Below are 15,829 nucleotides of genomic sequence, written 5' to 3'. Positions count from 1 at the left end.
TCATTCATGAACAAATGTGCCTACTGCATGTCTTCAAAATTTCTGTAGATACACTTCTAATAGCCCCTTTCCCTACTGCTTCTAAAACTGGAAAGCTGCATACAGTGCACTTTTTCTCCTTTACTTCCTCTCATTAAATGTCAAATTTAATCATGTTATGATTATTATCAGGTAGTGGTTCAGCCACAGCCATTTCCTGCCCCAGTTTCTGTTCAAAATGAAGTCCAACATATTTTCTTTCCTAGTCTTCTAAAATTACCTGTTTAAGGAAGCCATTTTTTTCATCTGAAAGCTCACCTCTATTATTTTGTGTCATTTACGCATCCACATGACACTTAACAAGTTGGACTAAAAAGGCAGCTTTCCCAAACATCATTTGACTAAGTATTTTCAACTTAGTCATATGATTTTGGTTATCAAGTGATCCACATTTATAAATTCAACGTGAGTATTTATGGTTCTGTGCTGTCCTGAGGAGAAGACATAAGCATGGGAATTTTTCTCAGGTTTTCAAGGACAGTCTCAATTTAAAACATTCTGTTAGACTGTCACATCTCAAGTTTTGGGTCAGAAAAGATGGTAACATATATGCCAAGGGTAATGTGCAATATTGACTCTACATGGCAACGGGGTAGGTCAGGTTAAGGAAAGGCAATCACTTAATTAAGACTATTTTACTTTAATTTCTTTGGTGGCACTCCTCATCCTACAGAATCTTAGTTCCCAACTAGGGATACAACACGCACCTCCTGCACTGGAAGTGTACCACTGGACATCCAGGGAATTCTCAAGATTATTTTTCTTTTTAAAATAATCCCAAAATACTTCCCTTGAATTAGGCACAGCTGCCTTAGTCTTCTTTTACTGGTTAGGATGAAATATCATAATGAAATAATGAAATAGTTGCTTGCCTGAACACATTTGGAAATCAGTATTAGTAAGTATTAAAAAGTAAATATTAAATAAAAAAGTAACAATTCACACTCTTGAGATATTCTTATAAACTATATAATTTCTAACTACTAAAATTGCCCAGCCACATTTCTACACAATTATCATTTACATTTGGCCTTTGCAAATACTTTGTATACAGAGCCACAATTACTTGCCATTCCCATAACAATCCATATTCCCGTTCTGAGACCCTGCCTCTGGTTCTGTGTGTTCTATCTGTGTTGATGCCCTTCCTCCCCACTAATAAAAGTTATCAGTCACCCTGTAAGGCTCCAGAGATAAAGTTACCAGTCACCCTGGTAAACCTCCAACCCATCTCAACTCTTCAATTTATTTGTTTCTTATTCTTCATTCAGGACTTTATTCATCCACATACCAATAAGCCAGTACTTTACATATTTTGCTTAATATTAATACTCCCCTTTGAAGTATTATTCTCTCCACTTAACAGATAAGGAAACTAAACATGAATGAAATTTGATATCATGTTCCAGGTCACAAAGCAAAACAGGAATTCAAATGCTGGTCTGAACTTTAACTCAATTCTCCTTCCATGAAACCACAGACTTTATGGCACTCTCTTATAGTACAATATACACTGTATTGTATTACCATTATTTGTTCACATCTCTCTCTCTCACTAAAGGGATGTTCCTCAAAGACAGGGAAGGACTCCACCCTTACATTCCAGCAATAGTCAACAGTGCTTATTGTACAGTAATCGCAAAGTGTTACCAAATATTAAGTTTATTCTGCAGCATTATTTTCCACTGATCAGTCGCCTTCAACCAAATCTGTATGAAGCCATTTTTAGGCTTTGTAATTAGACTGCTTAGATGTGAATTCCACCTCTAAACTTATCTGAGAAATCTTGAACACATGTGTTAACTACGTTAACTCATAGGAGGACAGTAATCACTGTAGCCACCTCTTTTAGGATTATAACAATTAAATGAGGCAACACAGAGGCAAATGAACTATTTTTTTGATCCTCATTTTTTTCTACATACTACCCTAAATTTTCTTCAGCTCAGTCTAGGGAATCCTTTTTCATTATAAATTCTTGAAATGTTGGTATTACTCAAGTCATAAAGAAATAATAATTCCATTTGCAGCAACATGGATGGACCTACAGACCGTCATACTGAGTGAAGTCAGACAGAGAAAAACAAATACCACATGATATCACTTATATGTGGAATATTTTAAAAGGGTACAAATGAACTTATCAACGGAACAGAAATAGTTACAGATGTAGAAGACAACTTATGGTTATTGGGTGTAAAGGGGAGGGATAAATTAGAAAATTGAGACTGACATATAGACACTACTACATATAAAATAGGTAATAAGGATTTACTGAACAGCAGAGGAAACTCTACTCAATACTTATAATAGCCTACACAGGAAAAGCGTCTAAAAAAGAGTGGATATATGTAAAACTGATTCACTTTGCTGTACACCTGAAACTAACAACATTGTAAATCAACTATATCCAATAAAAACTTAAAAAAAAAAAATTCCTTGCAATTTTGAATGAAATGGACTAGCCAAAAAGGTTCATGGCTTAAAAATTGGTCAGGTCACTTAACTTGACTTTTATAGCCAACTGGCCAGTGCCAGTTTGGATTCAAAAAAAAGTTTATTCTTGGAAGCTTGACCATGCAAGAGTGTCCCCATTGTATACTTTATTTGCTCACCTCATTTTCAAGCCCTACCAGAAACTTTGAAAATTAGAACACAGACACTTTCTACTTTATTACCACCTAACTTAATACTGCCACCTCATGCGAAGAGGTGACTCATTGGAAAAGACCCTGATGCTGGGAGGGATTGGGGGCAGAAGGAGAAGGGGACGACAGAGTATGAGATGGCTGGATGGTATCACTGACTCGATGGACCTGAGTCTGGGTGAACTCAGGGAGTTGGTGATGGACAGGGAGGCCTGGCGTGCTTCGATTCATGGGGTCGCAAAGTCGGACACAACTGAGCGACTGAACTGAACTGAACTTAATACTACCTAGAATGCACACAGACAACTAAATTGTGAGGGAGGCATGTTATTTTCCCAACAAGAAAACGCTCCTGGAACCACCTGTGTTCTGGCCTCAGACATAACTCATTCTCCCCACACCTGCAAGATTTCTCTGGAATCTAGAGGATAAGTCACCGCACCGGACAGGGACTATCCACTGCCATCCCTTAAACTTAGCAGCGGTTACTCCAAAAAGTTAGGATTTTATATTGTTATGCTATTTTTATGGATCTTTAGGCTAAAGTGTGTAATTTCCAAATTTTTAGAATTTCCCCCTTAAAGCTTTTAAAAGCTATCAGTTTGGGGGAAAAAAAGTTTTTAAAAATACATAACCTCTTGAAATAAGAGCAAATACTAAAGCTACAGCCACAATCTCAAAGGGGGCGGGGGGGACAAATTTTCAAAAGTCTAGTTGGCTAAAGCTAAACAAAAATTATAAAATCAAAGTACCACAAATACCAGACTAATATCAAAGTAAGCAGGATATACTATTAACAAACTAAGCAAGTGTAAATGACAAAACACTTAATACAGTCACACGAATTTTTAAATTACTTGGTACATGTCAACAGATACTGAGATTAAGAAATTGTCCCAGATTCTGTAGTTCCCTACTCAGTACATGTTGTTTGTTATAAAGCAGGTCCTTTTTTGAGGGGGAGGGGGACGACACTAAAAATTAAAAGGGTATCAGATTACCGACAGAATACTCTCCAAAGTTCTAAAAGGAGACACTGCATTAGAAAGCCATGACCTGAAGGAACAATACCAAAACACTGGCTGTCAATATGAGACAGAATAAAATAAGAAAATGTGAAGCACGCCGATGGACCGCGGCATTGTTTCCAGACAAGAAATACCCCTTTAAGGCCCACGCCAAGGATTTCAGCACCCGCTCCGCAGTCAGTCCTGGAATCAGAAAACTGTTGCCCTCTCAGTGAGGGCAGGGCAGCGACCCCCGCCAGCCGGCTTTCAGCGCGCAGAGTCGCCCCCTTCTTCCGAGCTCGCTCCTCCGGCCGCTAGCTGGCCGCTCCCCTCTGGCCGGGACTCGGCCACCCGCTGGCCGCACACGCCCTCGGACCCGACGCGCCCCCAACAGAACGCCACGGGAAGGAAGCGAAGGAGAGGGGCCTTGAGAAGGGGCGGGAGGGGCGGGAGGGGCGAGAGGCGGCGCTGAGATTCGGGCCGTCACCATCCAAGCTCGAGAACTACCCGGGTTCAGGAGGAGGAAAACTGAGCCTCCGCCGCCGGCCAAATGATCGGATCCCGGAGCGCAGGTGCCGGCGGCTGCCCGACGAAGTCACGGCCGGGAGGACGATGCGTTGACCCCGGAGCCCCCACCTCCATCCCACTCGCCGCTCTCCTCCCTCATCCACCTTCATCTTCGGCTTATGTCAGAACCCAACGACCTCCACACGGCCCGCCCGAGCGTGGAGGTGATGCCGGCTCTTACCTTAGGAAAGGGCGCGGCGCCGCGCCGCTAGAGGCGGCTAGGGTGCGCGCGGGAGACACCGAGGCGAGCGCCACCGCCGTCGCGGGAGCCTGAGGAGTCACAACGAAGCTGCCCGCGGGCGCGCCGCCTCCAGATCCGCCGCCCCACCCCCTCTCCCGCAGGATTTAGCGCCGGAGCCTGCAGTCTCCGGGCTCTGACTGGTAGAGCCAGAGGAGGGGCGGGGCGCCCCGCGGGGGCGGGGCTGAGCGCTGCAAAGTCTAATTGGCATCTATAGGCCCAATGGGACCACGGACGCTCCCGGCTTTGCTTAGACTGACTTTCCTGCTAGCCCGTAGCAGTCAAGAGGCGGGCCCAGTGGCTTCTTTTATAGCCGTCATTTTGACAAACCGGATTGTACGAAAAAGTCGCTTGGTTTGCACTGGCGGCTGAATGGCCCAATTAATTCAGGGGAGGGAGCTTCTGAACTCTCCGATTGGCGTTCTCTCTACCTATAGGAGAGGCCCAGGCGGTTAGACCCTGCCCCGGATGTGGGCGCGGCTCTGAGGTACACCCGAGAGAGCCTGTACTGTGGTCGTTTGAGGAGGAGGAATTGAGGTCCCTTTTTCTTGACTATCATGTGATGGCTTCTGGATTTAATGGGGGGAGAAGTGTGGAAAAGGCCAAGGATCCAAACTGGCGAATTTCCTGATCTTCGATCCCCTCTCCGCTCTCCAGACAGCGGAACTGCCGGGTGAGTCCAGGGCTCCGACGAGCCAGCATACCCCGAAGTGCACTGGCCCCCCGCCCCCTACCCTGTGTCTGCCTCCCTCGTCGCCGCGCCCATCCCCTCACCCTCCAGCCCCAAATACACCGAAGTGGCACCAGGCTTCTGTTTGCGTTGTGGATCATATCGTACAAGAACTGCGTTCAACTCCAAAATGTATTGGGCCCGCAGTGCAGAATGGGGGAAGTTAGGATAGGGCGCCGCTGTCGGACCGTCGGCGTTTGAAGTTGAAGGGTAAGGATAGTTTAGGAACCCCCTTAGGAATGCCCTGAAGTTCTAGAGACAAGTAGGCCCGAAATCAGGTAAATGTAAGCAGAACGCTGTTCCTTTGAAGGATGGTCAGGTTGGCCAAGGTTGTTGAAGTAGGTACCTTTCGAAAGTGACTCATTATCTGGAGGAATTCTTTGTTGTGGGCTCATTAAGCAAAACTGTCTTTGGGATAGGACGAGTTCATATGGAAGTGTACTGGCAGTCGCGAGAAGGGAAATGCAAATAGTGTGGCAAGCACCACGGACAAGTTATCGGGTCCACCCACACCTGATACCGAGATGCTGGACCTGTGTGGGGGCAGGGCCCTTTAGATTTCCATTTAGGGGCAGCGCAGGTGTTAGGCGGATAGGCGGTATATACTTAACTGTCTTCAGGTGCAAAACATAATCACGAATGAAAAATACTTAAAAAAATTTTTGGAGTATGCAGCTTCCCCACCCTCCTTAAAAGAGAAAGAAGAGAAGTAGTAGGAAACAAATATAATAAATTAATGGAGATTTATTAATAAATCGGAGTTTTTTGTCATCATTGTACCCCAGCACCCATGATCCTTCAAGCATCATTTAAATATCAATAGAGTGCTTTTAGTGAAAGTGCACACAAAACTTTGTTGCATCCCACATAAAAAAAACTTGCAGCCACAAGGTTGTGTTTTTTTGCAGTCTTTTGACCTCCGATCTTAAAGCACCTGTTTTGAATGCAGTTACCCTTATTGAGTTACTACTCAGACCTATGTTGAGGGGGGAGGCGGAAAGCTTGACTCATTTAATGGCTGGCTGATAGAAGTTATGTTTAAGCAAATGTATTATCATAAACTTTTTTAAAAGTTAACAAAAACGGCCAGAGGGATTGGAAACTGGAATTGAGCAAATTCAATTTACAGTATGAAACCCATTTGTAGTTAATAACCAGTACACACCTCTCCACCTCTTCTTCCAAATTTGGTTCCACATCCCATTATAGCAGCCTCTGGCCAGGAAAGGACCAGCACAGAAAATGCCTTCCTGGGAGCAAAAGCATCTGTTTTTCATACTGCAGTATGAAGTATCTTCAAGCTAAGTAAACAAATTGAGTGCAAGCAGATGGGTTGTATAGAGGAAAGAAGGGAGCTCGGAGACTCAGATCATTACTGAAATGAAACAGATATATATATACTCTTGCACCATGATAGCTACCCACTGTTTAAAGTAGTAAAGATGTAACAATCAAAGTTAGTCCTAAAATATAACTACTTAAAGATGATAGGCTAGGACATTTGATTTATCTAGCCAGTTTCCTCCCTTTTTCCTTATTTCTTATCTTCCTGCATTTTTACTCCTGTCACCCATACTTCTGTTACCATCCCCATTACCTGCTTATCTTTTCCTCTTGCCATCTCCTATGCTGTCTCATCCTCAATCTATCATTCCCCAGTGGCTTATTTCCTTTTGTTTATAATTTCTCTCCTTTACTGAAAATCTCTTCTTGATCCTTCATCATCATCATTGTAAGTCTTACCTTTCATTTTCTCTTCTCCTAGTGTTTCAGAGGAATTTATTCACCTGTTTGCATTTCATTATCTTCTGTTAGCTCCTCACCCAACTTCATGCAACCTTGCTTCTGACTTGCCATTCTGTTTACCCTTTTTCCAGATGGTCACAAGACTGATATAAAAATTGGAATAAATATGGAACATACTGTAAACCTGTATGTGAAGATTAAATGTGTTTATACTTAAGTATTACAGATTGATGGATTCCTATCAAAATTCCGAGTTTTTTAAATTTAGTGATTTTAGCATTGAAAACCTGGAAGGGCCAAATAAGAGAAAATATTTTGGAGAAGAAAATAGTAAGTAGATACTAGGCCTCCCAGATATTAGAATGTATCTAGTAACAGTGATACAGTACTAGTGCAAAACAGACATTGATCAGTAAGACAGATAGGAAGGTAAGAAATAGCTCCAATTATTAAACAATTTAGCATCTAATAATCACAAGTTTTTTAAGTGGTTTTGATTATTGAGTAGCAAGTAGTAAAAAAGCTATATACCACAAACCAAAAAATGGGTATTACTAAAAAGTTTTAGACTAAGAAAATAGGTATTCATAACAACTTTGAGAAAATTTGATTAAAAAATGTAAGACCCATGGATTAAGCTATGCGAAAATCCAGTGTTACCAATGTGTTCTATGTTACTTAGCCCAGTGAACTCTGTACAATCATAGTTCTACTTAATGTTGTAATTTTTTTTAACTGTTCCCTCCTTACTAAAACTCCTCTCCTGGCTTTATACCACCCTTTCTTTGATTTTGAATGCTTTTTCTTAGTATTCCTTGATAATGAAAATTAATAGGTGTGCAAATATATAACCTTTCTTTGAAAGGTTAATTAAGAACATCCCTGAGGTACAGGAAAAAGATCCTGAGTGCCTGCATTTGTGTGAAAAACAAGAAAAGCAGGCTGTTTTTAAAACATCTTGAATAGAACTTATACCCAGTGGATATACTAAAAATTGTATTTTGTCACAGCTGTATGGAATGATGGATGTGATGTTGTCAAAGATGGCTACAAATTTGATGGATTATGAAAGGGAGATGATAAAGTGTTTTCAAAATTAGGAAATCTATGAGAGAAAAAGAGCCAGCTTTGTAAACCAGGAATAGAAATAATTTTTTTTTTTTCTGGTACCAAAATTTAAGATCTTGACTTTTTTTTTTTTTCCCTTCTCTTAGGGTATATTTTCCTTTTTTCGACCCTGCAACAGCTTCTTTAAATTGTTTAAATGAGAATGTCCTTGGCTCAGAGAGTACTACTCACCTGGCTTTTCACATTACTCTTCTTGATCATGTTGGTGTTGAAACTGGATGAGAAGGCACCTTGGAACTGGTTCCTCATATTTATTCCAGTCTGGATATTTGATACTATCCTTCTTGTCATGCTGATTGTGAAAATGGCTGGGCGATGTAAGTCTGGCTTTGACCCTCGACATGGATCACACAATATTAAAAAAAAAGCCTGGTACCTCATTGCAATGTTACTTAAATTAGCCTTCTGTCTTGCACTCTGTGCTAAACTGGAACAGTTTACTACCATGAATCTGTCCTATGTCTTCATTCCTTTATGGGCCTTACTGGCTGGGGCTTTGATAGAGCTTGGATATAACGTCTTTTTTGTGAGAGACTGACTTCTAAGGACATCAGCTCATTTTATTGCTGTTCAGCAAGCTATTATTAAAGTGTACTGAATCTTTGCAAGCTTGAAGAATGCCAGAGAACTGAGAAAAATACCAAATGTAATTTTATACTGCTCCCATTAAAATAGTCTTGGTGACTTCTACTTGACCCCAAACTTAATCATTCAATATTTGAGTTATTAATACCCTTATTGTTCTATATGAATAAAGTTTGTTTTGGATCTTATGTTTCTACTTGACTCTTGAATAATCTGTTTTAAGTATGTGGTCAATATTAAAAGTACGTAAACTAAGTAAAAGCCTTTAGTAAGTAAAGTAAAAGTAAGTAAAAGCCTTTAAAGTAAGTAAAAAGCCTTTAGGCTACACATTTGAATAGACATTTAATATATCATGGCCCCATTATGACCATGTAAATAGTCATTTGTGCTTCTCAATTATGAAGAAAACCTAGTTACTGAAATAACTGGGGTGCCACTTAAGGTTTATATTCAGAAAGAATCTAAAAGTTTTGAGTTTTTTCGTTTTTTTTATCTAGGCTACCTTCATTGTTATCTTCGCCTTCCATCTGGAACAAATAAATTAGAGATAGAATATTAAAAACTGAGCAGAAGCTTGCCTCTTCCTCATGTTAGGGGAACCATCCATCCCATTTATGTCAGGACAGTCCAGGTTATGCCTATTGGTCTGGGGTCTCAGGGACGTAGTTCCCCTTTAATTCTTACAAGTGTCTTGGTTTGAAAAATTACAGATGCCCCTACCATAGTACTTAAACAATTCCAGTGAAACATAGGTGGCAGTAGGGCTTCCCCAGTGGCTCAGAATCTGCCTGCAGTGCAAGAGCTGCAAGAGATGCAGGGTTGGATCCCTGGGTCAGGGAATATCCCCTGGAGAAGGAAATGGCAATTCACTCCAGTATTCTTGCCTGGAGAATCCCATGGAAGCAACTTAGCAGGCACATAGGTGGCAGTACTTAAAAGAATTCCGGAGTCCACAACCCTAAAGCAGGGTCAGGGTTATACAGCCCTCTTAGCTTTGGGAGTCTCTAAAGTAGTATTATGTTCATTTTAAAAATATCTAACAAGAAAATGATTTCTGGCTGTTAGTACTTGAGGGTGTTACTAGCTCAGTCGTGCCCAACTCTTTGTGACCCCATGGACAGTAGCCTGCAAGTCTACTCTGTCCATGGAATTGTCCATGCAAGAATACTGGATTGGGCTGCCATTCCCTTCTCCAGGGGATCTTCCTGACCCAGGGATCAAGCCCAGGTCTCCGCATTGCAGGCAGATTGTGTACCATCTGAGCCACCAAGGAAGCTTGAGAAGATTGCTTAGAGAATTGTGATCTAGTTCTCCCTGGTGGTTTAGAGGGTAAAGCGTCAGCCTGCAATGCAGAAGACCCAGGTTCGATCTCTGAGTCACGAAGATTCCCTGGAGAAGGCAATGGCAACCCACTCCAGTACTCTTGCCTGGAAAATCCCCTGGACGGAATAGCCTGGGAGGCTGCAGTCCATGGGGGTCGCAAAGAGTCAGACACGACTGAGCGAGTTCACTTTCCTTTCCTTTCTTCTTTGTGGACCGATAACGTGACAAAGTTTCAGACACAACACTACAAATTAATACTGCTTAACTCTTCATTTGAAACTACAGAGCTAGGTTAAATGAAAAAAAAAAAAAAAACTGATTACAAATGTTTTCCTATCTTATAATTGGTATGTATTAGTATTTTGGATATGTAAAAATAGGATTAAGAAGGATAGTTAATATGGGGAACATAATGTTCCAAGACTTAACTAGGTATTCCTAATTCAGTTGAGAGATCTAAACTATTTGTCCCTGGAATCTATTAATTGGGTACATTCGAAGTAGAAGAAAGCTTTTGTGTATGAGAAACCAGATAAGATTTTGTAGTTTAGGAAAACCTGTATTTGTGAAAGCATCACAAAGTATAATCTCTCATAGAGAAAAGGAGAAGAAACAGCATCACATGCAAAGAATCAGCTAGGCCAGGAGTCAGTAAGGTTATTTTGTAAAGGGCTGTATAGTAAATACTTAAACCTTTTGTAGGCCATATAGGTTTGTCACACCTATTCAGCTTAATTCATGTGGTAAGAAAGCAGCCAGACCCTAGCTCTGTTCCAATAAAAGTTTATGGACAATGAAATTTAACATTCTATGATTGCCACATATCAAAATATTCTTTTGATTTTTGTTTCAACTATTTAAAACTGCAAAAACCATTCTTACCTTACAGGCTATACAAAAAGCAGGTAGTGCTCTAGATGTGACCCATGGGCAAAGTAGTTTGCTGACCTCTGAGCTATAGGCCATAAAATAAGCAAAAGTAGAAATTTTTATGACACTACTAAGAGGAGAGGTGGGGCTGGTCTCCAAGGAAAGGAAAAGAGGTTTAGGTAAGATTTGTATGTAAAAGGCAGCACAATAAGCAACTTGTTTACACTTAAGTATCAACCAATCTTAAAGTGTCTGAAAGAATCCCAGAAAGTAGAACTCCTCTTTCTTAATTTGCTCAGTCATGTCTAACTCTTTGCAACTCCATGGAGTGGAGGCTGCCAGGCTCCTCTGTCCATGGAATTCTCCAGGCAAGAATATTGGAGTGGGTTGCCATTTCCTTCTCCATAATTTGGTCTACTGCCACACTAAATAAGCAACTTGACATAGCAGTATTATTGATGTGTGCCTCCCTGATCTGGACACCAGATATTTTTGTTTTTTCCTCACATCACCAAGGAATTAACTCAGTTCTGACACTATGTGGAGATAGAAGATAGAATCATATCCCATAAGCTAAGGTTCAGTCTCAGAAGACTGCACATTTTCCTTCCCCTCCCAACTTCAGATGCCAATCACATTCAGGTGGTCACCTTGCTTCTGACCTACTTGCTCTAAATTGCAGGTTCCTATGACCCTCTCAAGTTTAATTAATTTACCAGAACAGCTCACGTAACTCAGAAAAACATTTTACTTACTAGAACACCAGTTTATTATAGGATATTAACTCAGGAACAGCCAGATGGAAGAGATTCACCGGGCAAGGTATGGAGAAGGGGTGCAGAGTTTCCATGCTCTCTGTGCACACTACTCTTCCCCCATCTCTTCATGTTCACCAACCTAGAAGCATTCTGAACCCTGTACTTTTGGGATGTTATGGAAGCTTGATTACATAGGCATGATTAATTAAATCATTAGCCACTGGTGATTGAAATCATCTCCAGCCCTGGGGGAGAGAAGGGGACTGAAAGTTTCAACTCTAATCACTAGGTTGGTTCCCCTGGCAACTGGCCTCAAACCTAGGACCTTTCCAAAAGTCTTCTCATTAACATCAATTCAAAAGACACATTATTTACAGTTATCACTTGGGAAATTACAAGGGTGTCCAATTCCTGTGCAAGAAACAGGGATGAAAACTAGATATATATTACTTCTTAAAAGTCATATCACCACAGTCTCAGTAATTGGGATATACTTTAAAACATTAATGAAAGACACAGACATGAAATTATACTTAAAGGAAAAGCAAAACTAATGTAGTAATACAGCAAGTATTGCAGAAAGCTATCTTCTAGATTTTAGCTACAGGATACTTTATAGTAGAGATGTTTACTGATGGTATTTATAAAAAGAACACACTTTGCTTTGAGAAAGAAGCTTGAAATAGTGAAGCCATTAATTACCAGGTGGTGATATAACAGGTTTGGAGAAGGCAATGGCACACCACTCCAGTACTGTTGCCTGGAGAATCCCATGGATGGAGGAGCCTGGTGGGCTACAGTCCATGGGGTTGTGAAGAGTCGGACACGACTGAGCGACTTCGCTTTCACTTTTCACTTTAATGCATTGGAGAAGAAAATGGCAACCCACTCCAGTGTTCTTGCCTGGAGAATCCCAGGGATGGAGGAGTCTGGTGGGCTGCCATCTATGGGGTCGCACAGAGTTGGACACGACTGAAGTGACTTAGCAGCAACCTAACAGGTTGGAATAGGGGTAGAGGCAGAGGACTGCAGGCAGCCTAGAACAGTTTATGCTATTTTAAGAATCTAGATGAGATGAAGATCTGTGACTGTGAACATCTACTATAACAAAGAGCAGACAAATTATAAACAGTTCTGGGGTCAACACAAGAAAATATTTAAGGATACATTGTAGAGCTGATCCTTGAACAATGTGGGGTTTGGAGCACTGACCTCCATGCTGGCAAATCCACCTATAATTTACAGTTGGCTCTCTGGCCCTCCACATCCAAGATTCCACATTCTTGGATTCAATAACAGGTTGTGTAGGAATATGGTACAGGTTGAAAAATGTGTATTAGTGGACCCTCACAGTTCAAACCTGTATTGTCCAAGAATCAACTGTACACAGAGAAAAAAATATAGAAATCAGATTACCATGAGATGACTGTGTAGAGTGATACAACAGCAAAACTAGGAGGGAATGAAACAGCTAATTCTTGGGGACAAGGGTAAAGAGAATTTAGATTTGATAGCATGGATCATTAGGTAGCTCAGATGGTAAAGCGTCTGCCTGCAATTCGGGAGACCCAGGTTCAATCCCTGAGTCGGGAAGATCCTCTGGAGAAGGAAATGGCAAATCACTCCAGTATTCTTGCCTGGAAAAATCTCATGGTTGGAGCCTGGTAGGCTACAGCCTACAGGGTTGCAAAGAGTCGAACACGACTGAGCGACTTCACTTCAAGAAACCAAGGCTGACTGAAGTCACGGTGTCATGAAGATAGTTCAAGGACATAACCTAAAGACCTAAAGGGAAGAATCACAGAGACCCCCTTAAATGGTGGTGGTGGTTTAGTTGCTCAGTCATGTCTGACTCTTGCAAACCCATGGACTGTAGCCCACCAGGCTCCTCTGTCCATGGGGTTCTCCAGGCAAGAATACTGGGGAGGGTTGCCATTTCCTTCTCTAGGGGCTTTAAATAGTAGTGGATAGGTAAAAGACGCCATCCAAAAAAACCAATGAAAAACCCCACAACGGGTCATGAAGAGTTTTACTGAGTAAATGATCGATAACAAGTGTTACAGGGGTTAAATGGAAGTATTAAGACATGGAGCCACTGGATTTGATAGTCAACAGTTGGGAGAATCACTTCAGTTGAACAATTAAGAGAATTAAAATGAAATTGTAGTGAGATGAGGAAGTGAAGCAGAAGATTTCCAAAAACGTTGTTAGGAAGACAGAGGGAACAAGAGCATAAAGTCAGACTCAAAGTTTTTTTTGTTTAAGACAGACTTGAGATTTTTCACATAAGAATCTAATACAGTTAAAAACCAAAATTTCGGGATTTCCCTGTCATTCCAGTGGTTGAGAATCTGCCTTGCAATGCAGAGGACGCAGGTTCGGTCCCTGATCAGGTAACTAAGATCCCACATGCCTTGAGGCAACTAAGCCTGTGCACCACAACTACTGAACCCAAGCACCACAACAAAGACCAATGTAGTCAAATAAATAAATGTTTTTTTTTAAAAAAATTCAACCAAAGAAGAAACTGGGCAGAGTGGAGTGGGAATCGAACTGTCTAAAAATTTTAAAACACTGTTAACATAAAATATTAGCAAGTATATTGACTTGCCTCTGAGTCTGCACACTTAGTAGTATTCAGCAGTACAGTAGCAATGAACTTTATAGGGAAGTGTAAAGATTTAACATTTTAGGGACTCCCATGGTGGTCCAGTGACTAAGACCCCACATTCCCAATGCAGGGGCCCCAGCTTTGATCCCTGGTCAGGGAACTAGATCCAACATGCTACAACTAAGGTTCACAGTCTGCAACTAAAAAGAAAACAAACAAAAAAAAATCGTACATGCCACAGCTTAAAGATCCTGCATGCCCTGCAATGAAGACTGATGGCAACTAAAAGCTGGGGGAGCCAAATAAACATAAAAATATTTTTTAATTAACATTTAAAAACACAAATGCGTAAAATCTAAATCTCAAAATGTGTTGAAGATCCAGAGTTTCATATTTTAATAGTACAGTTCTTAGAAGGTAGAAAATAGTAATAGAGCATACAAGGTGTACAAATTCTACTTTTAATTTCTAGTTAACATAATTCAGTTTCCTACATTTTGTTCTCAGGTCATTCACATTCCCTGTTTGGGTCTGAAGTCCTGAAGGGAAGATATATGTAAAATTTTTAGCAAGATGTATTCCCCTTTCTTTCCCTGTTCTCCCAGTAGAGATGATACACATCTGTAAACTTAAAGGAGACATCACTGCTTTTAGGTTCCTTGTGCTTAACATTCTAAAAAACTCATTCCCATCTGCAGTATGCAGTGGGTTACAGGAAGAGCTGAACAGAAAAGCCAGGACAGAGATAGGATTTTATAGCTCTCCTGAGTTGTCCTCCTCGGAGAGGGCAATGGCACTCCACTCCAGTACTCTCGCCTGGAAAATCCCATGGACAGAGGAGCCTGGTAGGCTGCAGTCCATGGGTTCCCTAAGAGTCGGACACGACTGAGTGACTTCACTTTCACTTTTCACTTTCATGCATTGGAGAAGGAAATGGCAACCCACTCCAGTGTTCTTGCCTGGAGAATCCCAGGGACGGGGGAGCCTGGTGGGCTGCCATCTATGGGGTCGCACAGAGTCGGACATGACTGAAGGGACTTAGCAGCAGCAGAGTTGTCCTCCTTTCTTATTTGAGGTATACTGTCAGAGCCAAATCTTACCAAACATAACTCTTTCTTATGCACATTCTAATATAACTCTTTCATAGGACATTCTAAAACCAGTAAAATTTTGTTTACATACCAACAGAAGTTAAACAAGAGGAAAGAAGATTAAGAATGAGCTACATATAAAACCCATCAAGTAACACTTTACCAGGCTAAAAGTATTTTGAAAACAATGGCACTTTTGTCCTTTCTGCCTGAAGATAAAAACAATCATGTCTACAGGAAAAAGAGGCAATTTACCATTACACCCCAGCACCCATACCTTCCTAGTTTAGCAACCTTTTTTAAAGTGAGCTTTACCATTCTTTTCTCTGTTGACAGAAGTCAACTTTTCATAGTTTTTAAGAGAAAAAACAGTTTTCGGATTTGAATCACTTTCAAGATCTTATGGTTTCTGTTGAAGATAAACAAGAACTTTCAAATATGGTAAGATGAAAATAAAATGTCAAGTATAAGAATAATTACAAAACAAA

At 41.0% G+C, this 15,829-nt stretch overlaps 2 protein-coding genes across 23 annotated transcripts in view; one reads left to right on the top strand and one right to left on the bottom strand.

Annotated features, from left to right (window-relative positions):
• PHTF2 (putative homeodomain transcription factor 2) overlaps positions 1–4,826 on the bottom strand; it is a 137,109-nt gene extending 132,283 nt beyond the window's left edge. For 6 of the 22 annotated variants that reach the window (XM_086397122.1, XM_086397135.1, XM_086397132.1 and 3 more), the window contains exon 1: positions 4,443–4,671. The gene's annotated coding sequence lies outside the window, so the exon portion shown is untranslated. Of the gene's footprint in view, positions 1–3,849; positions 4,087–4,442 lie in introns of those variants that run through there. The other 16 variants (XM_086397150.1, XM_086397139.1, XM_086397142.1 and 13 more) reach the window with 11 other exon arrangements.
• Positions 4,827–4,977: 151 nt separating this feature from the next.
• TMEM60 (transmembrane protein 60) lies at positions 4,978–8,876 on the top strand. Its single transcript, XM_086397152.1, has 2 exons — positions 4,978–5,172; positions 8,190–8,876. The coding sequence occupies exon 2, from the start codon at positions 8,240–8,242 to the stop codon at positions 8,639–8,641; it is 402 nt and encodes a 133-aa protein (XP_086253278.1). The 5' UTR covers positions 4,978–5,172; positions 8,190–8,239; the 3' UTR covers positions 8,642–8,876.
• Positions 8,877–15,829: the final 6,953 nt, after the last annotated feature.

Source organism: Bos grunniens, chromosome 4, assembly GCF_055505025.1.
Source record: "Bos grunniens cultivar Pamir isolate PY7600 chromosome 4, Bosgru_T2T1.0, whole genome shotgun sequence".
Lineage (NCBI taxonomy): Eukaryota > Metazoa > Chordata > Mammalia > Artiodactyla > Bovidae > Bos > Bos grunniens.
Note: the sequence above shows the minus strand (reverse complement) of the source record. Positions and strands in the feature narration are given on the sequence as shown.

Bases quoted from the DNA above. Each gene is read 5' to 3' on its own strand.
- TMEM60 (XM_086397152.1), top strand. From the start codon at position 8,240: ATGAGAATGTCCTTGGCTCAGAGAGTACTACTCACCTGGCTTTTCACA.